Source organism: Bidens hawaiensis, unplaced genomic scaffold, assembly GCF_021521415.1.
Source record: "Bidens hawaiensis isolate Kalapana, Puna unplaced genomic scaffold, B.hawaiensis_p1.1 tig00419799_1, whole genome shotgun sequence".
Taxonomy (NCBI): domain Eukaryota; kingdom Viridiplantae; phylum Streptophyta; class Magnoliopsida; order Asterales; family Asteraceae; genus Bidens; species Bidens hawaiensis.
In genome coordinates, this window is record NW_027504948.1 from 2,399 (window position 1) to 28,978 (window position 26,580).

At 40.1% G+C, this 26,580-nt stretch overlaps 2 protein-coding genes across 3 annotated transcripts; one reads left to right on the forward strand and one right to left on the reverse strand.

The window, feature by feature from the left end:
- Positions 1-736: 736 nt before the first annotated feature.
- On the reverse strand, positions 737-4,168 carry LOC143609518 (mediator of RNA polymerase II transcription subunit 18-like). 2 transcript variants are annotated; one of them, XM_077084254.1, is made up of 6 exons: positions 4,094-4,168; positions 3,778-3,831; positions 3,594-3,693; positions 3,428-3,485; positions 1,531-1,896; positions 737-976 (listed from the first exon to the last, which is right to left on the reverse strand). In XM_077084254.1, exons 2-6 carry the CDS (start codon positions 3,811-3,813, stop codon positions 874-876), a joined length of 663 nt encoding a protein of 220 aa, XP_076940369.1. In that variant the 5' UTR covers positions 3,814-3,831; positions 4,094-4,168; the 3' UTR covers positions 737-873. The 2 variants fall into 2 exon arrangements, with proteins under 2 accessions (XP_076940369.1, XP_076940368.1); XM_077084253.1 differs by having other exon boundaries at positions 3,778-3,843.
- A 17,542-nt stretch (positions 4,169-21,710) lies between these two features.
- Positions 21,711-23,617, forward strand: LOC143609519 (allene oxide synthase CYP74A2-like). Its single transcript, XM_077084255.1, has 2 exons — positions 21,711-22,823; positions 22,962-23,617. The coding sequence occupies exons 1-2, from the start codon at positions 21,735-21,737 to the stop codon at positions 23,427-23,429; spliced, it is 1,557 nt and encodes a 518-aa protein (XP_076940370.1). The 5' UTR covers positions 21,711-21,734; the 3' UTR covers positions 23,430-23,617.
- The last annotated feature ends 2,963 nt before the right edge of the window (positions 23,618-26,580 follow it).

The window sequence follows — 26,580 nt, forward strand, 5'->3', positions numbered from 1 at the left end:
TATTAACTATTTAAATCAAAATAGATTATTTGAGTTAATACAATTGTGTTTAAAGAAATGTATAATTCTTTTATTCAACATGTTTATTTTGATGGTCTTAACACTCATGTTCTTTACGTGGTCTTAAGATCTCTAAAAAACATGCTAAAACTGGCGACTGAGTTTCATGGCTTACTTCTTCACATAAACAACTCACTTAAGCATATCATACCAATTGAATTTTATAAATGTTACATGTGATCTTGGCCAACGGTGGAGCAATGCTAAAGTAATAACAGTCAACAATAGTCAGCGGTTTCGTTAAACCAATTAAAAAGAGTTAAGCACAACATTAAAAAATCCAAGGGTAAATTGGTAATAGCCTGAAAGTATATTTAACTGTTGGTATATAGTTTGTTTGTGTTACTATACAACTGAGGATAGTGATACAAAACATGTCCGTCAAAGCTTGTGAGGAACAACTAGTTCCAATTCTAGTTGGTTACTTGTAATTCTTTGTTTTGTTTGATTCACATTCATTAATACTGCAATAGCCCTAAGCCAGTTAGGTGTAGAATCATTCGGCTATTCATAATTCATTTCAAGTAGGGGTGTTCCAAGTCATATATCCGAAAGTCGACACACACATTTCAAATCTGGGGTTCGATCATATGTGAACATCTTATATTGTATCCTAGAAGGGCGTTCCTGCGCAAAAACGCCTAATAAAGGATTTAAAACCTGTTTCAAATAAACTATTTGTCTAATTTTAACATTTTGACCCATCAACAATTAAATACAACCCCAACTAAGCTATATGTTAATAGCCAACAATTCAATACAGGTATTTAAATATTCAGACATTAAACACATACTTTGGTCCGTGGCTGTTGGCTACATATTAGTAGATCCACTAAATGACATGAGAGACGCGGCGGCTGCTGCAGCTGTTGGAACAACTCCGGTTGAAACACCGGGTTTTGACAAATGCAACAATCTGACATAAACAAACAAAACAAACTTATTTATTTCAAAGACATCAATCCTAAACCAAACACACTTGTAATCATGTAACCCGAACACAACCTGGGTAACCCATCCATTTAAATGAGTCAAATAGGTTGACGGGTTGTCAATGAGTTGTAATCAAGTAGTAAACAACTAAAATGGATCATAAACAGGTTGGAGAGTTAACCTTATAAAAATATTAAATTCTATTATAATATTAAACGCGTCAACTGTTTGGGTTAAGCAGGTCAACCTGAAGTCTGAACATGACCCATTTAAACTAGTCAACCCAAACACGAGCCAATTAAACATGACTTGTATACTTAAACAAGTTAACCCTAACACTACTCGTTTATTAAACAGGTTATACAAGACGATCTGAGCACTAACCTTTTTCTTAAACGCGTTCAACAAGTCAACCGAACACGACTCGTTTAATTAAGCGGCAAACAAGTCAACCTTTTGATTTAATCAGGTAACAATTAATCTCCAACATGACCCGTTAACTATACAGGTCAAAAGGATATAATAATAGGAACTTACGGTGCAAGATATTCACAAAACGAAGAAATTGCTGCAGCAACTTCCGTATAATTTTCTGCCGATGCAGGTGCGGTCACTTCAACCATTTGAATGCCAGGTGACACGGGCACGTTGTCATCATTGGATTCAGTGGCATGTAGCTTTAGCATCTTGCTATACGAAGAAACCGTGACAGTTATTTGAGTGCCCCTTTGGAAATGAAAAGCAAACCCGACTCTCAGTAGCTCGTGGTCTAATTTGTACCCAAGCAAGTAAAATAACCGAAGCACATTTTTGCTTGCTTTGCTTTCTACCATTGTTCTCACGAGAACCAATATTTGATCAGCACCCGCACCCCTCATTGAACCCCCCACGTGCCGTACCGTCCTGATTATCATTATGATAATTTTGTAATAAACAAAAAAGTTAGTATTGTGAGTAGATCGAGATCGGCTCGCTAAAAGCTCAAACCGAGTAAAGCTTAAATGAGCTCGAGTGCTAAAAATTTGTTTAATAAATGTGCACGAACTCAAGTGCTAAAAATAAGTTATTTCTTTAACCTTAACCTAGCAATGATCGAACACAAACAATTAAATAAACGGGGTTTTCGTGTTCATGTTCGTTCGCTAAGAATATGAGTGTGTTTGTGTTTGTTTGTGTTTGTTTATGCTTGTTAGTTAATAGTATAAACGGACAGGGTTTTCTTGTTCATGTTCATAAAATGAGTGTGTGTTGTGAACGTTATGGTTCCAAGCCCAATTAACATATATGACACCATAATCGACCAAAGTAAGAGCCCGATTCAAATGTTAGCAAACCCCAATAAATTATGAAGAATTTCAGGTTCCATCACAGATAAAAAGGAAGAGGATAATCGAGCTTAGAGCATGAATGAATATTGTTAGCACTTGGTTCTGGTCTTCTCATCTCTCCTTCTAGAATCTGTTTCCCATCTCCTTCTTTGTTATCGTTTGATTTCTCATTGTAATCTTTCAATTGAATGAATCGAATCACAGTAATTACTTCTCAATTGATTCTCTCTTTGTTGTGTTAATTTGAATACACAACAGTGTGCGTGTGTGTTCATTTATGTTCGTTCTTTGATGGTATAAACACACAGTTCATGAACGTAAACGAGCAAAAATGAATGAACAAGCACAAGCATAAATGAACGAACAGGACACATGTTCATGCTAGTTGATTTTACTAAATGAACAGACAATTCTGTTCATGTTAATATGTTTAAACTAACTTTCCGCCGGGCATTCAGAGACAGTTCACTGAACGTTCAGTTCGTTCACAAGCTTACACAAACCTAAACAGGCCTATTATTTATATAATTTTTGTATAATTTTTGTTTCATGTAATAAATATATATTCATATAATAGATGTTATTCTAATTTATACATAAAAGTATGATAAGAATAATTGAATAATGTGTATTATGGTATATGTAAAATCATAATAAAAAATATATTAAAAACAAATATAAATGTATACAAATTCATTAATAAATAGGAAATCAGCCAAACCTGAACTGAGCTCAAGTTTGAAAATCTACTCACAAGCCAAGGTCGAGCCTAGATGGGCTCAACTCATTTACAGAGAAGGGATGCTCATCGATTGGGATATTGGTTTATTCGATTTTGATTTTTTTTGCCCTAACCGAAAACCAAACTGATCCGAACTATAAATGTGTCCTACCGAACCGGTTAAACAAATTAGTTCGATTTGGTTATCCAGTTAAACCGGTTATTATTCAGTTTATTCAATTGCATTTCGTTCGGTTATCCAAATAAGCAAGATTCATGGAACCGATAACTGAACCAAAAACCAAGACGGCCTCAGCTTATTTACACTTTACACCCCACATGTGATCCGACCCGACCCAACCCATTACCAGGCTGTTATGCTTACCAAGCGGGCTCAGGCTGCATAAGATCACATAGAATTTGAACCTCTGATGCTTCAGAACCTATATAATCAATCAGATCATCCAATCATCATATACATAAACTCAGATTTTAACTTTTAACAAATTCTGATATCAGACCAAGAAACATATGTAATTTATGTAACTGACCTAGGTTGGGCCCACTTTTGAGGCATAATTCATGAACCCTTATGTTTTCTTTAGGAACACCACACAGGCCCAAAAGAAGAATCTCAAGGGCTTCAACATGCTGCAAAAACAAAAACACAGTGTGTGAAAACATGCACTTTTCGCTTTTTATTATTTGCGTAAAAAAGATAATACATTTAGTTACCTGTGTTTCTATAATTCCTTGAACCACACACTCCATTAGTAACTTGCTTCAAATCTAGTTACAACCCTATTAGAATAGAATGATGATCATATTAAGATGTTAACTTAAAAATGTCCAAATTATAAACCCTAGAAATTTCTATATATGCAGATTCATGGAATTTAAACTATAGATCAACAATTAAGGATTAAGAGACTCGGAACAACAACTCACAATCACCAATTTAAATTATTCAAAATCACAAATATTATGACGTAATTGCAAGTAACAGTGCATACTTTATGCAAATTAAATCAAATTTAGGGTTTAGGTTTACCGGTGTCAATACAGTGTGGTCGGATTTGTAATCGTGCTGGACTTGGTTATCGGTGGCCTCACTGACTCGCCGGCGGTCACACTCGGCGACGGTGGCTAGGCTCAGGCTCAGACCAAACTAGTGAAGCTTTGGTCTTCGATATGAAAATAAAATAGTGGGCTTTGGGCTCTGGGCCTTGTCCATGGTCTATGGGTTTACCTTTTTCTTCTTTTCCTTTTTATTTTGTTTTAACGGTTACTTTTTGTATTTGGCTAGTGCACCTTTCAAATTTAGAAAGTCCCGTTGTCTCACTATGATCGGACTATACTGTCTTAATCAGGTTCACGCTGACTTCAGAGTTTGGCTTGGGCGTTCCCTCTAGAAACCATATCGTCGGCTGCCAGTTGACAGTTGTGTCGCCACAAGAACAAAACTCTTTGGCGTAGCATACGATGGGACAAAAACCCGGATGGGCTCGGAATACGAGACTGAACTTTGGTCTCCACTGAAGAACCGAAGTCTCTTATCAATAGGGAAAAAGTAGTGGATGTCTATGGCTTTACTTGATAATCTACAAATATTATTATTATTATTATTATTATTATTATTATTATTATTATTATTATTATTATTATTATTATTATGTTTTATATAAGAAAAATGGGCCAATTCGCAAGTTCGCATGTCGATTTGAACATGACCTGTCTAGATAAATTTATTTATGGGTTTATTTCAAAACTGACCTAGACAGTTTGAACTAAAACCAAAAGTTTAGGATTGTGTCTTATTTAAAATAGCATCTTTGTAATGTATGTGTTATTAGATGTGATTATTTCATTTTCGTGTTAACAAATTTTAGAAAACTGACATAGACCGTCTGAACTAAAACCAAAAGTTTAGGATCGTGTCTTATCAAAAATTACATCTCTATAATGTATGTGTTGTAATATGTGATTATTTCATTTTCGTGTGAACAAATTTTAGGTGAACATAGAATTTAAAAACATTTTTCCTTGTTAAATACTAGTGATTTTGTTGAGAATATCGTGTTTTCAAAATTTGGTTTAAAAAAGTTGCTTTATTAAGAAAACATTAAAATCATCACCATTGATACAACGACTTGCACATAATTTCAAGGTATAGAAATTGAAACACGCCAAATAAAAATAAAAAACAGGTACATTTTGGTGTATATCTCTATTTTTGAATGTCAGTAATCACATTAGTTATTGTGGATTAGTGGTCCACATGTTTTCCTATTTGCTTCACTTTATAAAAACGTATGGATATAGATTCATCATAAGTTTTGGCATACTGATCATAACATTCCAATCCATTCGAATCATCTCATATGGAATTATACCTAATTCTATGTGACATAAAAGTTAGCAATCTATTTCTTCATCTTTTCTAAGACATAAACTTCTTATCACAAAATTTACTTTTGTACCTATTTTTAACAATGAATTAGATTTTTCGATTGGATGCTAAAAAAATTGGACATCCAAACCTTCAAATTGACATAATGTGCCTCACTATGAGTTAGGACTAGTTTTTTTACATGTATTTTACACAAATAAACCATATTACATGATTATAATACAAGTCGTACACGCATTCTTCCCTAGATTTAAACTATTACTTTAACATGCAATCAATTCCATCATGAATATTTGAAGAGGTAGGTCCCAGCAGAGCCCAGTTGGACCCGCAAGACTCACCTTGAAGAGGGACGTTTGCGCAAGGACCAACTGGTTCCGCAGGATCCACCATGCTCAGAGATGAAGACCTTACGCGCAGTACGCCAGCTGTTCACGCAGGGAAAGCCTCCCAATGGTGAAGTACCCCGCCTGTCCCCGCAGCTGCGGATACAAGCCATCAGGGAAGGCTACCTGCACTAATAGCGAGGCTACACGCACAAGGCACTAACTCAATAATTCAGTGTCACCTGAAGGAATGAGCAAGGCGGGAATACTCCCGCCCAAATGAGCCAGTCCGTATGCTTCTTGAAGATCTTTTGTACTATACCTACCAAGGTATGGACAAAATAGACAAGATCTGACCAAAGCAGCCCATGAACCAATCACAGGGTGACAGCTCACCGACAAACAGTACGAGGAGCATGCTCTAGTACTATTTGTCACTATTAGCCGCTGCCTACTCACCAACCCTTGTCGTGGCACGCACATAGCCTGCGGTTGGTGGAAAAGGAATAGTACACAGCCGGCCTGGTCACTATCAGCCGCTGCCTACCCACCAACCAGCATGGCACGTGCGTAGCCCGTAGTTGGTAGAACAGGAATATTATACAGCTGGCTGCACCTGCTTGGAAACCTACATTCGGCTATAAATACTCCAACACCTTGGAACGGTAGGATGATCTGGTATTTTACCTTCACTAGCTATTTCTCTCAATATACACTTATATTCAGAGCAATCTAGTCTGATTCTCACGCCGGAGGGTGGTCACAAGAAGGAACCCCCCATTCTCAGTGACGAGCTCACGGTGTCTGTTTTGCAGGTCATCTGAAGAACATCCTTCTTTGTCGGACCTAACCCTCGTGGGAAACATTACTTAACCCCCAGATTATCCATAATCTACTCGGGGTCGATTAGTGTTTCTTCATTGGCGTCATCCGTGCATAAAAGCTAGAACTAATTCAGTTTTTTCAAAACTTCTGAAAAAATGGTTAACGTTACTCCGGTCCCAAGGCCAGTAAGTGACCAAGAAACCCCGGTAAACACAACCCCAGCTACTGGGGGGAACACCGGCGGTTACACAAATTTTACGAACACTGCCCCGGTTACCCAAGCGGGGGCAAGTGCAGTAAACAATATTTCACTGGGGTTCACTGATGCCCAGTTGGAGAAACAGACGAGGCTCCCTCGCCAAACACTCGATCAAGTTAAGGCGTGGGCCGAAGCACGTCAGAAGGAATTCCAAGCTGAATTGGATGAACGCTTGCGTTCACTCCAACAGGCTGACGAGTTCGGGAGCACTCGACAACAGCTCAACATGAACAGTGAGTGCGAGTATTCAGACGATGATCGGGAGGAATCCGACACTGACGCGAACCCTCGCCATAGGGCGAAAGGGAAGCGTAAAGAAACGAACTTCCAACCAAGAAGGAATTTCGGAGAAACCTTCAAACCAAGGAACGCGGGGGGAAACCCACGCGACTTCTCCAAAACCTTTAGACCAACTGCTGCAAATGCGGGAACATCCAAGTTTGCAAGGGACATTGCGGAAGCAATCGCCCCGAGAAGTGCCAAATAGATGTCCAACATCGGCACTTATGATGGTCTATCCGACCCAGACGATCACTTGAACAGATTCATAGCGGGGGCAACCGTCAGTAACTAGACGGAACCCACGTGGTGTTATATGTTCCAGATGACGCTGGTTGGAGCGGCCAGGGCGTGGTTTGATCGTTTACCGGTCCACCACATCTATGATTGGGCGGACTTTCAACACAAGTTCAGCCAACACTTCAGTCAACAGAGGAAATATACTGAAGAGTAGTGGACGATCCTCAACTGCGTGAGAGGGGAAGATGAATCTTTACTAGACTTCATCACTCGCTTCAACTCCAAAAAGCTGAGTCTGGGCAACATAAGTGAAGATCTTGTTCGCGCCGCTTTCATCCAGGGCGCCGAATACCCAGAGCTTATCCGCACGTTGACGGGTAAGGACGGATCCACATGGGATGCCATCATGACGGCGGCCAAGCGCTTTGCCGAGACGGAGAAGCAACTGGGTAGGGACCTTCCCCAGAGTACACATCTCTACACGCAGAGGACCAGAGAAAACAATGTTCGGATCGCCCGGCAGAACAAAAAGAGGAAGCTAGGTATTTGGCAGTCAAGGGTAAACTTTGACACCTCATCCAGCTCTCGCCCTCTTGTTGACGGAAGGGATAACACGCACCCTTTAAGCCGAAAACACCGGTGGACGCCACTCACCAAAAGCGTCACGGAGATATTTGCCACCGAAAAACTCCCATGGCCGAAAGTTCCAATGATCCGGCAACGACCTAATACGGATCAGAGCAAATCCTGTGACTTCCACGGGACAAAGGGTCACAGTACAGAGGAGTGTACATCCTTGAAGGATATTGTTGAAACATTCGTCAAGAATGGAAGACTTGCACACCTTGTGGCATCAATCAAGAATGGAGGAAGGAATGATAACCGGTATAAAGGCAACGGACGAAAGCCCGGTGACATCAGCATCCACATGGTTCATGGCAACATCAGAGGAAGAAAAAAACGAACGATAGAACCATGCGAATGGAAGGAAGCTGAGGTGCGCTTCCAGCGAGTGCCAGGAGGACCCAGCAAGGAAGGCCCTATCGTCATCAAAAGCCAGCTGGGGCATTACATAACTTCCCGCACTCTTGCTGACAACGGCGCCTCGTCAACGGTTATGTACAGGCAGTTCTTCGACAAGCTAGACGACGAAGACAAAGAACGCCTGGAAACGGTTTATGCTTCAATGGAAGGGTTCGACGGCAGCACAAACACACCCCTGGGTATCCTATCTTTCCCCGTCATTCTCACAGACGGAAAATACTCCCGCACAGAAGACGTGGACTTCGTCGTAATGAGGAAGCCACATCACACATACGACATTCTCTTCGGGAGAGAAGGGATGGCAAGATTCAACGCCGTGGTATCTTCAGTCCATGGCATGATGGGATGGCCAACTGCTGAGGGTGTAGCGATGATCACCGGTATCCCCCAGGTATGCATCGCATCCGTCTCATCTAAACCCAAACCAAAGATGGCTAAACCAACCATCACCGAACCAGAATAATGGGCCCTCAATGGCAAATACCCTGACCAGGCTGTTACAATTAGCCCAACAATCGCTGATCCTACGCGCACCTTACTCAAACGCTTACTACAGAGAAACGCTGACATCTTCGCGTGGACACCAGCTGACATGACTGGTGTACCTCGAAGTAAAGCAGAGCATAAGCTCAAGTGTGACCCGGCTTTTACGCCAGTCATACAAAAGCGCAGAGCAATGGGGGCGGAACAGGCTAACGCGTGTAGAACCCAAGTCAAGGAACTCCTTGACGCGGGCATCGTACGCGTTAGTAGATATCAAACATGGGTTGCAAATCCCGTTATGGTACCGAAGGCTAACAAACAATGGCGCATGTGTATAGATTTCAAAGATTTAAACAAAGCATGCCCCAAATATTGTTATCCGTTACCCGAAATTGACCTCAAAGTGGATTCATTAGCACCGTTTCGCCTTAAATGCTTCCTTGACGCATATAAGGGGTACCATCAAATCCACATGGCTGTAGATGATCAGGACAAAACCGCATTTCGGACGCCCGATGGCACATTTTGTTATCAAATGATGCCATTCGGACATAAGAATGCAGGGTCCACATACCAACGCCTGATGGACAAAGAGTTTCATGCCCAAATTGGGAGAAACTTGGAAGTCTACATGGATGATTTGGTCATCAAAAGCCCTGAGCCAGAAGCGATGTTGAAAGACATCGAAGAAACTTTCAACACGCTCAGGAAGATAAACATGAAACTCAACCCGAGCAAGTGTTCCTTTGGGATGGAAGAAGGGAAGTTCTTGGGAGTCATTGTTACTAAAGATGGCTTCAGAGCGAACCCTGAAAAGGTCGAAGCCATTATCAAAATGGAATCACCTACTACCATCAAGCAAGCCCAGACACTGAATGGACGCCTAGTCGCACTTAACCGCTTTTTGTCAAACCATGCGGATAGGTCGTTCCCATTCGTGTCAACATTAAGAAACTGTTTAAAGAAAACGCACTTCCGCTGGACACCAGAAGCGGAAGCAGCTTTTCAGGAAATTCGGTCACGCTTGATCGAACTCCCAACGCTCACAGCACTAGAAGCGGGGGAGGAATTAATCATATATCTTTCTGCCACAGATAGAGCAACCGGGGCAGTCCTGCTAGTAGAGCGGAAAGGTATCCAGATGCCTATTTACTATGTTAGCCGTGTCCTAACAGACGTAGAAACCCGGTACTCCACCCTGGAAAAATTAGTCTTAGCACATGTACAAGCTTCACGCAGACTAAGACGATATTTCCAGGGTCACCCAATCACCATTCTCACCAACTTCAAACTCGCAAACGTTCTAGGCAAACCCGAATTATAGGGACGTCTAGCCAAATGGGCAATTGAGTTGGGGGAATATGCGATAAAGTACAAGCCAAGACCAGCTATGAAAGGCCAGGTCTTGGGTGACTTTATTGCAGAAGTCCCCGCTTCGCGGGAGAAAGAGTGCCAGTAGGAGGCTCAACCCTCCCCAGCACAGGACATCAATGATGTCTGGCGACTCTACACTGATGGAGCAGCCAGCAACGAGGGTTCAGGCGCAGGGTTGAAATTAACCAACCCAGCAGGCCAAGAATACACTTACGCTATTCGACTGGATTTTCCAAGTACGAATAACGAAGCCGAGTATGAAGCATTCTTGGCAGGGCTGAGAATTACGCGTAAAATGGGAGTGAAAAACTTGGAAGCCCACGTGGATTCCATGTTAGTAGCCAACCAGATAAACGGAACGTACACGGCCGTGAACGACACAATGGCCCTGTACCTCGCACAAGCAAAAACCCTTATGCGCGACTTTAATGATTGTAAAGTCATACACGTCAAGCGTAGCGAAAACAAATCTGCGGATGCGTTAAGCAAGCTTGCATCATTAGCCTTCACCCATTTGGGAAAGGACATCCGCATTGAACTCCTTGAAGCACCATCAGTCCCGCACAAGGAAATTTGTGTCATCCAAACTGGTACAGAAACGTGGATGACACCAATAATAAATTACCTTGCAGCGGGTATACTACCAGAGTCAAAAACACAAGCAAGAAAAATACGTTGTAAAGCATTAAACTATCAATTCATCGATGACATCCTTTACAGACGTAACTTTATTGGCCCACTCTTAAGATGCGTGGGCAACCAAGATGCTGACTACCTCATAAGGGAAGTACACGAAGGCATCTGTGGAGTACACGCAGGTCCACGCGCTGTTGTAGCTAAGCTAAACAACGCAGGATACTTTTGGCCGGGGATGCATACGGATGCGCTGGCATACATCAGAAAGTGTAGGTCTTGCCAGCTCTACGCACCCAACACGCATCGCCCGAAGAATGAACTTGTTCCAGTCACCTCTTCATGGCCATTTCAGAAGTGGGCCATCGATGTGACAGGCCCATTTCCTACAGCAGCAGGAAACGTTCAGTTCCTAGTGGTAGCCATCGACTACTTCACCAAGTGGATAGAAGCAAAACCGTTAGCCCAAACAACTGCAAAAAACATATTAAAAAATTTATTTGGGAATTTATTATTTGTCGTTTTGGACTTCCACAGACTTTGGTGAGTGATAACGGCACCAACTTTGCTGACAAGAAGCTACAAAAGTGGCTAGAAGAACTTCAAATCACCCACACCTTTACCTCATTGGCACACCCGCAAGGTAACGGTGAGGTGGAAAGAGCAAATAAAAGCATCGTCGAAGGCATAAAGAAAAGACTCCTGGAACACAGATCCGGCTGGGTAGACGAAGTTCCACACGTCCTTTGGGCAAACAGAACGCTGAAAAAGGCCAGTACGGGAGAAACCCCGTTCAGCCTCACTTACGGCACTGAAGCCATGGTCCCAGTCGAAATTGGTTTGCCCTCACCAAGGGTCTTGATTCAGCCAGAAGACAATGATGCGGAAAGACGTTTAGACCTTATGCTAACCGAGGAACGCAGAGACTTAGCCGCAGCGCGTGAAGAAAACTACAAGCGACAAATGCAAAAGTACTACAACACGCGGGTAAAACTCTGCAACTTCAATGTAGGAGACTACATATTGCGTAACAACGAGGCTTCAAACCAAGAGCGCCCAGGAAAACTGGCACCGGTCTGGGAAGGACCGTACATTATCAAAGAAGTTTTGGGAAAAGGCGCATACCGGCTCGAAAGGCTCGATGGCACTCCTATCCCAAGAACATGGAACGGAGCTCAATTACGCAAATGTTACATGTAGATCAATTCCAAACTTGTAAAGAAAAGGCCTAGAGCCACTTCTAATGGAAATGATTCTCCTTTCACATTGTGTTGATAGCCTTACCTTTATACTTATGAACTTCCCACGCTGATATGCCGGTATTCACCGCATAAATATGGGAAGAAGTAAGTCGTTGCGTGTGGAAGGCGGCAAAACCCGCATAAACACATAAAACGGTAAAAATTTCTAAGGAAAACCTTCACGCAGGTCAGCTATAGGTGAAGTTTGGTCATCCCAATAAATGAAAGTGACGGTCCTACCCGCACAATCATGATAGAGGAAACTGAACATTGACCTATTGGCAACCGCGCGTCGAAAGGTTAACTTATTCAAAACACTTAGAAAATTTCAAAGGAAAAGATGAGGAAAACTTCCACGCAGGTCAGATATAGGTAAAGTTTAGCCATCCTACTAAGTGAAAGTGACGGTCTTATCCGCACAATCACGAAAGAGGAAGCAAAACTTTAACTTATTATCTGCCACGTTGAAAAGTTAACTTATCTAAGTACTAAAGAAATTGCTAAGTTAAAACAAAATATGAGCGAAATAAACAAGGCAAGGCATTAAAAAATAATTTTTATTCCATCAACATTCAAACATTACAAGAATTGCTGGGTACATACCCGCATACAAGATTAGAAGTCTACAAACATAAAAATCTACTCTAATGGTGGAAAGGGATCTAAAGTATCAAGCTTCAGGACCACTCCCACTTGGACCCGCACCATCAGTAGAGTGTGGTGGTTCAAGGAAAGCTTTGAGGATAGCTAGCCCATCATCAGCAGCAGCAATCTCGTTTACCTTCTCCACCACCGGATGCGGGAAGGCGGCATACTGATTCACTGCTTGGTCATACGCAGCTTCAGTATCCACATTGTAAAGAGGGAAGTTGAAAGGCGGAATGCCTTGTTCAACAAACCCTAGACCAAGCAGGAAGCCGGCCTTTTCCCCATCCTCATGAGAAGCGTTGAGGGCTGCGCTCATCGCATCGTCATATGATGTGTTCGTGAACACCCGATGCACAACCTAAAAAACAGAAGTATATCAAAAACTCTTCTAAGGAAAAGCGTAAAGAAATTGTGAAACTACGCATACCTGCGACAACGCTTCTCGAAGAAGCCATTCTTTGGTAACCAGAGCCTCCTGGAGGGCAGCTTGAGCTTCATTACGGGCGCGTTCGGCTTCGTTCTTTGTAAGGTTGGCAATCAACACATCTTTGGCTGCAGCCTCTTCGACGCCCTTTAGCTTACGCTCAGTTTGGTCAAGCACCCCCTTCTGGTCCAAGATCTGTTGGAGCTTCTTGGCATCTTCCATGGCCAAAGCATCATGAGCCTGCTGGAGCCTCTCTAATTTGGCTTTAAGTTCCTCATTCTCGATGCGTAGAGGCTCAGCAACAGCTTCAGCCTTGGTGGCCCTCTCGGTTGCATTCCGTGCAGTTTCCTTAGCCAACCGAAGCTGTTCGTTAACAGCTTGGGCAGCCTTGGAACGGGTCTCGAGCCGGGCCTGAACTTCAACCTCGAGGGCCTTGAAGGCCTTCTCCTTTTCCGCAGCAACGGCGGCAAGCTTCGCATTCTCCTCCCGGATAGCCCGCGCTTGAGCCACTTCAAGGCTACGCGCCGTCTTTAACTTGTCGTTTTCACGACAAAGTAGCTCGACGCGCGGCTGTATCCGGGCGAGGAGGATCGGAGCTCGTTGGACAGCCTACTTCCTGGTAGCTGGCCATGGCCTCCCCCAGCGCACCGCTTGGGGCGGCGTGACGCGCCCATTCGACGCACTCCTCAGCAGTCCGGAGGGTCGTTCCCCAGCGGATCTTCCACCGAGGAGCGTACACCTCGTTGGAATCACGAACTGCAATAAAACAAAAAACAGTTAAGAGAGAGAAATGATGAAAGGGATATAGGCCAAAATAACCCTACGCACCTGTAGGGTCGACAACAGGCCGATAGCCACCAAACCCATCACCTGAACCTAAGGGATATCCATCCAAAAGGTCAAGGAGACGGGAAGGAGGCAAGGATTGGCTAGACGCCCCAACCCCAAACGTACATGAAGGACTGGCCGTAGTCGCAGGCGCCGGAGGAGGCATGGTGGAGGCTGCCGCGGTGGAACTCACCGGAGGTGAACTCACAACCGTGGCCGCGGCTGCGGAAGAACCCGCAAGAGAAATCACCGCCGGCTCAGTGATGGATTCTGTGAAAATGGCACTGACGGCCGGCGGGGATAATGTTACAGCTGGAACAGTTGGCTCAACGGGATGAGCAACTGAACCAGTACTTCAAGCAGGCGTAGCCGCCTGGGTCATCGCCTCGGGTAGGTTGACCAAACCTACCTTCATGGGTCCAGAGCTGCTCCCTCCCGCTCCACTCTAACATGCAATCAATTCCATCATGAATATTGGTTCTATCCTATTTGTTTCCCCTTTTCAGCACGTAAATTAGAACATGTATACTGCAGTAGACACTACGCACGTGTTATGCCATTCCAACAAGAATCCTCCAAATGAGTTAACACTTGCTTAAGATATTATGGAAGAATGGTTAAGAATTTACCTTCAACCTTTGAAGAAACATGCATGCGACTCCAAGGTGTAAAAACTTAGATTCTTCACTCTCTTCATGTCTTTTAAACTTTTACACAAATGAGGCGACAAAGTCAATAAAATTCCTTCAATTCACTAATTAGTCAATCTATAAATTCTCAACACTTTTACCCTTGATAACTTGGGGTACTTATCACCAAGGCATCTTTGTTGACTAGTAGTGCATGCACTTCCAAAAAGCATTTTGACTAATCTTATATAATACTTCACCACAAAGGTCTATAACAAAATATTTTCCTGCCATTTAAACATGGCATCTTTCAAAATATTATATTGGATCCCAGGAATGCCATAATAACTTATTTATAATGACTATGACTAATAACAATATAACATTGACGAGTAATGTCGTTGATAAACATATTAAATGGGGCTAAGAAAAAAATATAATTAGTTAAGAATGCTTCCAACAGTTCACATCACGTTACGGGGCCGATCCTTGGGGGTGGCAGGGTGGTCGACGGTTATAGCAGGGCCGACCCTTAGGGGTGGCAGGGTGGTCGACGGCCAAAGCCCGACACTCCATTATGCCCGAAACTTATTTAAAAAAGTAAATTATATGTATTTTTGTTAAATACATTATGTAGATTTAATGTATAATCTATTACATAACCATTAGCTTGGTTTAGTGGCAAAGGGGTATTACTCCCAACCAAAAGGTTAGGGGTTCTAGTCTCACTAGAGACATGTTTAATCATATTTTTATACAAAAGTTTTTTACACAACCCAAATTATAACCAAGTAAACTCATGAAAATTAAATTGTTTAAACCAAACAAAATACTCTTTCTATTTAAGGCCCAAAAAAATTTCCGTCTTCGGCTCAAATTTTTTTTTTTGCTTCTCGCAGCCGGCCCTGGGTCATAGGCCCTAACACCCCGTCAGACCCGATTTTTTTTAATTGCATGTATTTTTATTAAATACAATATGTATATTTATTTTTTGAACTCAATTACATAACCACTAGATTGGTCCAGTAGCAAAGGGGTAATACTATCAACCAAAAAGTTATGGGTTTTGGTGTCATTTGAGACATGACTTGATAGACCTAAACCTCTCCGAGGACATGGTTGAGGATAAGAATTTGTGGAGAAGTAGAATTAAAGTTAAGGATTTTTAGAGAGAATTGAATACCTTAGGGGGTGTTTGGTACAGAGAAAAAGAATGGGAAGAAATGGAAATAGAAATGGGAGAGAAATGGAATTGGAGAGAAATAGAAATGGGTGGAGAATTGACAATCATTTCCTTTGTTTGGTACAATAGAGAAATGGGTGGAGAAACGGGAGCAGAGACGTGATTAGGGTTCCGCCTCGGCATCATCATGGTGGAGAAATGGTGGCTCAGAGACGCGTCGCAACACCGCGAACGGAGTAGAGCGTCATCATCATCGCCGCGCAACATCAACACCGCGATTTAGGGTTCCGCCTCGCAACACCGCCTCGCGATTTAGGGTTTCGTTTTGGCTCAGAGACGCGAACGGACGTGGCTGCGGCGTCGGCCGCCGTGCCGGACGTCGGCATCATCATCACCATCGCCTGTCGGAGCATCATCATCATCATACGCGAACGGAGTAGAGCAGAGACGCGATTTAGAAGCAGAGAGAATTCCATTTCTCTTCCAAGTGGAGAGAATTGGATTTCTCTACTTTTTGCCTACACCCAATTCTCAGAGAAAACCAATTCTCCGCCCAATTCTCCGCCTAATTCTCCCAAACAAGAGAAACCTAATTCTCCACCCTCAAATCTCTCTACCAAACACCCCCTTAGGGCTTAGACTTAACTTATTTAGGTCACATACCATTATGGTATTTCCCTTACATATATTATTATTATTATAATTATTATTAGCTTTTATATAGCTGTTAAACTGTGATCTTATTATTAATATTATTATAATTAGTAGTAGTTTTTATATAACTGTTAAACTTTGATTTCCTTTATTTTGCTTCATACAAATGTACTTAGAGCCGAGGGTCTCTCTGGAAGCCACCTCTTTATTCCTTTGGATAGAGGTACGGTGTGCCTACATCCCACCCTCCCCAGACCCTACTTATAGCTTTGCTGTCGGTGGGATTTTACTGGGCATGATTGATTGATTGATTGATTGATTGAGACATGACTAATCATATTTTTATACTACACAACCCAATTTATAATTAAGTAAACCTATATAAAAATTAAATTGTATAAACCCAATAAAAAAAACTAAATTCCTTCCAACTTGTAAGGCACACTACTCATTACAACAAATATATTTACATGAAACGCCACAATCTTTACAAAATTCATATTTAGCTACAATTCAACCGCTTTTCAGGAAAAAGAAATACAATTCAACCTCTATTATTAAATTGGAACATTTAAAATTTGGGACTTTGACCGATGGAGGCTAATGTGAGGGTTAGTCATGCCAATCTAAATTCCTTATGGGTTCAATATGCAACATGAATAAACATAAAGAATTGTTAAGCAATCTTTTAAAAAGTTAAAGCAGCCACCGGCCCACCGTCTACTCGGCTTCCGTCCAGCCCCAGTAGTCGTTCTCGTTGGAACCACATTAACTAATTTTGCTCATTTTACATGCTTCATATATAAATAAATTAATAATAGTTATGATGATGGACGCTAGTCTGAGGACGGAAAAGCAGCTATTTGACCTCAATATATCATAAGATATTTTTATAACTTCTTTTTCTACTTTAAGAAGTGTCCCGCATATTATTAAAGTTTAGCAATATCTCCTGCTGACCGATTTGATCAGATAAGCACGTGACATTTTAGAGTTTAAATTCTAATGTCCCGCATATTTTAAAACTTTAGCAATAACTCATAACGCCTTACCTATTTACTGGTGGGACATGATTTAGAAAAATGATGACGCCATACAAAATTAATAGAAATATATTAGTTTTGGTATATATTTACAATTTTACTTATGTTTTAGGTCGATTTGTAATTTCATCAAAATATAAACACTTAAATAAAAAAAGTATGGAGTAATAAATGAACTTGTGAATTAGAATTTAAGAAAATAGATAACAATAAATAAAAGCATGATAAGTCATAATGTTAATTCATTTTTTAGCTGGTGTGTTAGTTAAGATGTTATTTTAATGAAGTACGGCTGGATTTTCATTCGAAATTGATAATCATTAATATGTTACGAGCAAATATGTTACCAGGCACATTCACATTTCAAATCATGATGAGCATATATAGAAATAAATAAATAAAACAGTGTGAAGATAAATTTTTGGACTTTGACTCCACCGGAAATTAGGCTTTCAATTCGTTAACCATTTCAAGAACAACTGAACTAGTTTTATTTTCACTAAAAAAACAAAAGATATATATATAAAGTGGAATATAAATAATAATATACACGCCTAGTGTTCCTATTCTTTTTTCTTTTTTATGTAGCTTTCTTTTTACAAAATGGAAAAACGCATTAATGAAATGATCTCTGTTTCTTTTTTCACTCAAATTAACACATAAAATGAATTGTTTGATTACATTTGTCACGATATCGGAACTAAAGCAAAAAAAATATATGAAATTGAGGTGGACCAAAGGGTGTCATCGGTCGGTAAAACGCGAGTGTTGGTCAAACTCAAGCGTTGTCGGTCCTCGGACATTAAAGTGGTGAGTATACGCGAATTCGGACGGCTAAAACAAAAAAAGTAACAAAAGATAATTAAAATGGTTGTACGAATGTGGTGCCGCCACTTGCGGCAACAACATCCTTCTTTACTATAGATAGATAATTACTAGATCTTTAGCAATCAATTAAAAGACTTGATTACTTCGATAATGCAAGCCGAAGCAAGTTTCATCCACTTAATTCCAATTTCAATTACGTGTCTCGCCAATTAAACACATTTCTAAGTAAAATTTTATTTTAATTTCAACAAATTTTATTATCGAAACCATGCTCGAGTGATTCGAAAAATAGATCATACATGCTCTAAGGTATTCAACACATCACGATTTAGTTACAAAGTAATGGAGTCGACACAATGTATCAGCGGTTTTTAGTGAAACATACAAAACTAGTCACAACCGTTAATACTTGCTCTCTTCACAACCAAGACGTGTTAATTGTATACGAGTCCAAACATTTTTATGGCCCTGTATGTCTCCTATACTTGTCCGACATGAGATTTGCCTAAAATGTCACTACTCACGATTACCTTAGGAAAATTTCATGACATTAATAAGAAAGATATTTGGTGCAATAAGATAAGTGTGACCTCGAACAAACAAAATGCATTTTGGTATTTGGTATGAGTTTTAGAGTGTTATGATTAAGTTTACAAAATCTTTATAAGTCCATACGAAAAGATATATAATAAATTTAAGAGGGGGGGTGTGGGTACTCTTGGCCACCATATATGCTTCGCCCAAAGTTTTTTTAACGACAAATTTAATTCAAAGAAATGACAGAACTAGCAAAAGCTAGACGCTTAATACAAAGAATTACCCAATCCCTCCACTCCAAAGCAACTAAACATTTTACTCGTAAAAAGCGCAAATTTTTATTTCTTCCATGATTCGGCTTATGGATGGCCATTTGCCATAAAGACAATCCAAGAGGTGGTGTTATAAATTGCAAAGCAACACTCTCACTCAATTAGACCAGTCACTGTCTCTTGATGTGTTCATGCTAGTATAAATAGCCTTAAATACCCGCAAGCGGAAGATGTCATCGCAAAATATCTGCTAGCAATGATGGTTTTCAGGATGATGATAAAGAAAGGCAACAAGAAAGCTCAATTATTGAACACAAAGTTTAGTTTTTCATTTATGCAGCAAAATTTTTAATAAGAGTATGGATACATAAGCAGACTTAGGTGCTGTTTGTTTTTGAAGACAAAAAATGTCTTCAATCTGATTTCATCTGATTTAATGTCTGCAACTGAAGATGTGGTCTGAAAGTCTGCAATTTGAAAATATAATACTGTTTATTTTATAAACTGGATATCGTCTGCATAAGCTGAAAAGTAGTTAGATATCATATATATTACAGTAGATAAAAGTCATTTAACGTTTGTAGACAGCTAAAATAATTGGTAGTGGTGTACGAACTATGGAAGTGGGTGGTGGTAGACAATTGTGGTAGGCGGTGAACGGTGGGTGGTGGTGATGGACGGTTGTGGTGGTGGGTGGTGGGTCGTGATGGTGGCCGATAATGGGTGGTGGTGGTGATGAACGGTGGTGGTGGGTGGTGGATGGTGGTGGTGATGGACGGTGGTGGTGGTGAGTGGTTGACAGTGGTGTTGGGTGGTGGTGGTGGCGGCAGACGGTGGGTGGTGGTGGTGGCGGCGGCAGACTATGGCGGTGGGTGGCGGCGGACGGTGGATGGTGGTGGTGGCGGCGGACGGTGGGTGGTGGTGGTGTTGGACAATGGGTGTTGGTACTTGGTATGATGTTAAGAAGTGTGAAGATGTGTGAAGATGATGAAAAAAACTTATTTTTTAAGACCATGAAAACAGTTTTCAAATCTTTTTTTAATAAAAATACAAACAGTCTTCAAGAGCTTATGTCTGCGCGCCCGCATACATATACTTTTTGAAGACTTTATAAACAAAAACAAACACAACCTTAGTACAATTCATAAAAAGAAAAAAAGGTGCACCTAGTAATTTGTTAAAATAATTAAATGGACGTTAAAATTTGTTTATAAATTATAATAGTACATAAATTGAAAGTTTAACGTTCATACAATTACTAAAAAATATATATATACTGGTATCGCGTTTGAATATGACTTTAATTCGGGTATCAAATAGCAGTTTCACTAAAGGAACGTACTATAAGTTGAGATTAAACCTTGAAAAACTAAAAACGATGTTTAGAATTACTTTTGCAAAACAAATTTAAACTTTGTAAAATGAACATTTTTATAAAGATATGTTTTAACCAGTGTTTTCAAATCCAGATCGATGATTGAAGAGAACTATACACATAGCCAACCCGACTAAGAGTTTTTTTAAGCTTTGTTATTAAACCAACCGGTCCAATTATTCTATTTGAGCAACCTGAAAAACCATCTCCCTTGAAATAAATATCCCAAAAACAATAAAATGGCACGATTGAAGTAGCTCAAAATCAAATCATTACTTGTTTGAACTCAATAAGCCACTTTCCAATTTCTACTTTCTCCTTGTGCACTAAAATAAAATAAGAAAAATGTCTTTGCCTTCAAAAAGTTCAAATATATAAACCACGTGGTTACAATTATTAGGCTGAGGGGTGTGGGGAGCTAACTTGGGCGCGAGAGCCCCTCCGCTCGCGCCCCCAGGCGCTAACCCCACACCACCGGGGCGCGAACCGGGGCGCGAGCGCGAGCCCCCAGGCAGGCGTGAGTGTGGTCGCGGGAGAAGAGAGAGAAAAGTGAACGTTGGAGTAGGAGAAAGAGCCGTTAGAGGAGAATTAAAAAAAAAATTAAAAAGAAAATGTGTGTTTTTTAATACTTTTATTTTTATTTTATTTTTAGATATTAATGTATTTTTTTTAATGTGTGTTTTTTTAATAATTTATGAGTTTTTTTAATAATACGTTTTTTGAATATATTTATAAAAAAATAAAAAAAAATCCGCTGGAGCCCCTGCTGGAGCCCCTCCACACCAGGGCCAGGGGCTCCAACGGGGGCTCCAACACCCCCCTTATCCAGTTTCTCTCTCTGCCACACGTCACAATATTATCGACTGGAGCCCCCACTCGCGCCCCCATTAGAGCCCCCCACACCCCTCAACCTTAAAGTCTTCATAATTCTACCCAATAACATGGTTAATTTTAACTTCTTTCAAGTCAAACGTACAACACTAAAAACACAAACATGTTTTTTAAGTTACTTGTATTCTCATGGTCGGTTCATTGACCACTCTCAATTCTCACACTCTCAATTCTCAAACGTTCTATATAAATCCCACACTCACCAAATACCTCATCATCATCACTTTCATATTCAAATCATCCCTTCAATAATAATATTAAACAAAATGGCCACGTCATCCTTAGCTTTCCCAACTCTCCACCACCGGAATCTTGACACACCCAAAACATTCCGTCGCCGGAAAATCACCACCACCATCACCGCCACCTCCGCCGACATCACCACCACCACCATCACCGGCAACTCATCCACCAACCTCCCACTCAAACCAATCCCGGGATCATACGGCATTCCTTTTATCCAACCACTTAAAGACCGCTTCGAATACTTCTACGCCGCCGGTGGCCGTGACGAGTACTTCAAATCCCGCGTACACAAATACCAGTCAACCGTCTTTCGCGCCAACATGCCACCTGGCCCATTAATCTCAAACAACCCAAACGTCGTCGTCTTACTCGACGCCAAAAGCTTTCCAATTCTTTTCGACGTATCCAAAGTCGAAAAGAAAGATCTCTTCACCGGAACTTACATGCCGTCAACTGACCTCACCGGCGGCCACCGTGTGTTATCCTATCTTGACCCGTCTGAGCCCAAACACGCCCCGTTGAAAAACATGGTGTTTTTCATGCTCAAGTCGTCGATCAGACGAGTTTTGCCCGAATTCGTGTTGACGTACAATGAATTGTTCGACGCCCTCGAATCCGAGCTCGCTCAAAAGGGCAAAGCCCTTTTCAACGATGTCGGCGAGCAAGCCGCGTTCCGGTTTCTTGGGAGGTCGTATTTGGAAACCAACCCCGAAGAAACCGGAATCGGGAAAGACGGCCCGAAGTTAATCAGCACGTGGGTGCTGTTTAACCTCGGGCCGTTGCTCCGTCTCGGACTCCCGTGGTTTGTTGAAGAACCACTCCTACATACTTTTCGGCTTCCGCCCGCGTTAATAAAGAAAAACTATAATAAACTTTATGAATTCTTCGAATCGAATTCGGGCCCGATCATCGAACATGCCGAATCGTTGGGGATTTCGAAAGACGAAGCGATTCACAACATTTTGTTTACGATTTGTTTTAACACGTTTGGTGGGATCAAGATTTTGTTCCCTAATACGCTTAAATGGCTTGGCCGAGCGGGTACTGGCTTGCATACCCGCTTGGCGGCTGAGATCCGTGGGGCGATCAAGACTCATGGTAACGGAAAGGTAATAAAGTAATAAAATCCCTTTGTCCCTAGGGGTTTCTCTTTACTCTAAATATATTTAGAGTCACAATCTATTTATATCCGACCTGCATCGCTCAGGTTCGTTTTTATATTAATAATCATATTAATATTTTTACAGGTGACGATGGCCGCGATGGAGCAGATGCCTTTAATGAAGTCCGTCGTGTACGAATCCCTTCGGATCGAGCCACCTGTGGCCTTACAATACGGAAAAGCGAAACGCGACATAACAATCGAGTCACACGACGCCGTTTTCAAAGTCAAAGAAGGCGAAATGTTATTCGGGTACCAGCCATTTGCGACCAAGGACCCGAAAGTGTTTGACCGACCCGAAGAGTTTGTACCGGACCGGTTCGTTGGAGCCGGTGAAGAGCTTTTAAAGTACGTGACATGGTCTAACGGACCGGAAACTGAGGGGCCCACCGTGGGTAACAAACAGTGTGCTGGAAAAGATTTTGTCGTGTTGATTACTAGGTTGTTTGTTGTTGAACTGTTCCGGCGGTATGATTCGTTTGACATTGAGGTGGCGGCTTCGCCGTTAGGGGCTAAGGTTACGTTGACTTCCCTGAAAAGAGCCCGTGTTTGACCGACGGTGTTTTTGTGATAATCCTTTGTTGGGAAGGGTAATTTAGGAAATGTATGGGTTATTGTGGATTTCCACGTGTCAATTTTGGCCTATATGGGTGTTTTTTAGTTTGGTTATGACATATATATTTTGTGTATATTTTTATGGATGATGAAATCAAATATATTAATTAATTGTGCACAGCTTTAATTAAATAAAATAAAGTAGTGTGATACGATAGTATATATATGGTTGGTGAGGTATAAGATGTTGAAGAAAAGAAAAAAACATTTCATGTGTTTCTGTGATTAAGAAAAAAGATTATACAGTTGAAGGATCGTCTATATATGTTTTATTCTACATGTTGGATTGTTTTAAGTTTTAACACAAAGTTGGAGAACTGATATGATACGTTGAAACTTAACATTTATACGAAGGGTATTTTATAATCTTTTAATTATTTAACTCTCTTGAATAAACAGTTTTCTAATTATGGTGTTTTGGAGTCGAATCTATTTACATAGAGGTAAGGTTGATGTTGTACAATTTATAGTGTTTTATGAGTTCATATTATTCAAAACTTGCGAAATTAGTTACGTAAATATACGCTAATAACTTCATGAAAAGGAAAAAAGTATGTTATAATTATATTTAGCAGACTATTAAAATTAGAAAGACATGAGTAATAAATGATATTAGAAAATAAGGTACTTAAATAAAGGCTTAATTTGAATTCCTTTTTGTATATAAGGGCCCCACATTAGTAGACCTTAAAAAACGTTTCTTAGTTTTATTTAATATCGTTTTTAAGTTTTAACAATTAAACCATTTGTGATGATGAGCTAGTGACTGAGTGAGAAATGTAATAAAGCAAGTAAATCACGTAAGAAACCGTGAGCTTCCTATTTCATCTTCTTATACAATCATTTCTATTTTAGTAGTAGGTAAGCTGGTTTAATGAGTTCAAGAGGAGCATTTAATTGTTCAAAAAAAGAAAGTGTTCTACCTTCTTTCTTTAGGTAGTTGTAACGAATAGAGAGAGACAGAATAAATGATCGATGTCCATTTGTGACTAGTATTATCAAATTGAGATCTACTTATCTTAGCTGTAATAGGATAAGTTATGTTATTGCAAAAAGTAAACATGGACCTTCGTATTTTTATTACAATTTGCAAGTGGGTCAATTATACTGTCATTTTTTCCCTCAAATATATTCAATACGTTGATACCAACATAACAAAAAAAAAAAAAAAAAACAAAAAAACAAACTCATAGTATATATATTCACTACTTATGTAGATGGGTCACAAATCCTAGTTACTCTACTGAAGCTTTCATGTCCTCTAATACCAGATTTAATTAATATTTTTATTTATATATCATAATTTATATATAGGTTTAAAGTTACAAAAAGGTTAAAGCATAGTCAGATGACAAAATGAGAAAGTATGTGATGGCCGACCACCAACTCTGTTAAGAATATACCTAAAAAAGATTTATGCGATATGATTTTAAAAAAGAAAACTATCTACTAATAAGAAAACAATGATAATATTTGTTGAAGGTATATAATAAATTATTTTAGTTGACAATGAAGAACATAGTCCGGACCCAGGTCCACAGGTGGCGCGACAAGCACATAGCAGGAACACGGCACACACACGAGCAGGCCGGTATGTAGACCATACAGGCCATGCACACATGGCATCCGGTTCAACCCGCTAAAATATCATCATGTAACATGTTATATACAACAAGGCGGTTCTCAACTATCAAATGCATCATCAAAAAGTCACACTGTACATGTGAGCTAGAGGTGATTGGTATTCTTCAAGATTTCACTTGAGTGTGACTCAAGGTTGTCTATGAAAATCCTTAAAAATCCGAGTACCCGAGACTAGTAATGAACTAGTTTATGAAATATAAACTCATTCACTCCTGTATAAAAGGTAAATAATATGAAACTAATTGTTTTAAAATAGTAGTTTAGTATCAAAATGGATTAATTTAAATAATTAAACGAATCATGAAGTTATTCTATCATTTTTGTTTTTAATCAAAAGATCTTTTTCTTTAAATATATAAAAGAAAATTATATAATTATTAACACAAGGTCTAATAAGAATTAAGCTCATGTTATAAAATCTATTAATGAAATTGATAAAAAAACAAAAAAAGTAACGCCTTTATCCGTTTTAGTTTAGATTTAATATTGGATCAATGGATCTAAAGTCTATTGAGGTGTAAACTTACCTTGAACAAATAGAAACTAAAAAGTGAAAGAAAAAAAAAGGTAAATGAAGGATTTGAAACTAGGCAACTCATTTAGTGGAGGATGGTTTTACACGTTGATCTAAATTAATACTATTAAACTATAATAATTTATATATATATATATATATATATGAATGCGTGAAATTTTCCTGGAACTAAAAAGCTGTGGGGTCTTAGGTCGTCGCCCTCTCTATCCACCATACGGGCTAGGCTTGGTGTGACTTCTCTACCCACACTAAGGTGTAGTTTGTTTTCTAAGATGCAAAGTGTTTACAGTCTGCAAACCACGTCAGTAGACCTATGTAGAAGAAGAGGTTGACCAAAGATCCGCAATATGTAGTAAGAAGGTTGTTTATCTTTTAACTTCTGCAGACTGCTAAAAATATTCGAAGGCTGTTAATTTCACTTACCGTAAACGTCGAAGTTTGGAAGAGACAACAGGTGGTGTGATGACCGTCGTTTGAGTCAATCAAAAACCTAATTATTCTAAATAGTTAGAGCAAGTAGGGTATCGTATCACAAGAAGTATGTGGTCAATGTAATTCGTGTAACATATTTAATATTATGAAGTGACTGGTTTTAGTGCTGATCACACAAGCAATTTTTAGTAAATGTAGAGAACTACGCAATGAACACTTAAATGAATTTCAAACAGTTAACAAGCAAATCACACCCGGGAATTCAAGTAAGCAACCAAACAGTATCTCATGCAACCTAACAGATTTATTATTAACGATTAACTGAAAACTGGTCAACCAGACAAAACCTTAGACGTCAACAATTACTTTACACACGGCACTGGTTATCAAACAGTCCTTGCCAGTGTGACTCAGTTAAGGGTAATTGTACGTTTTATCGTATTCAATCTAACCAAACAGTTATATGACTAATTATCTA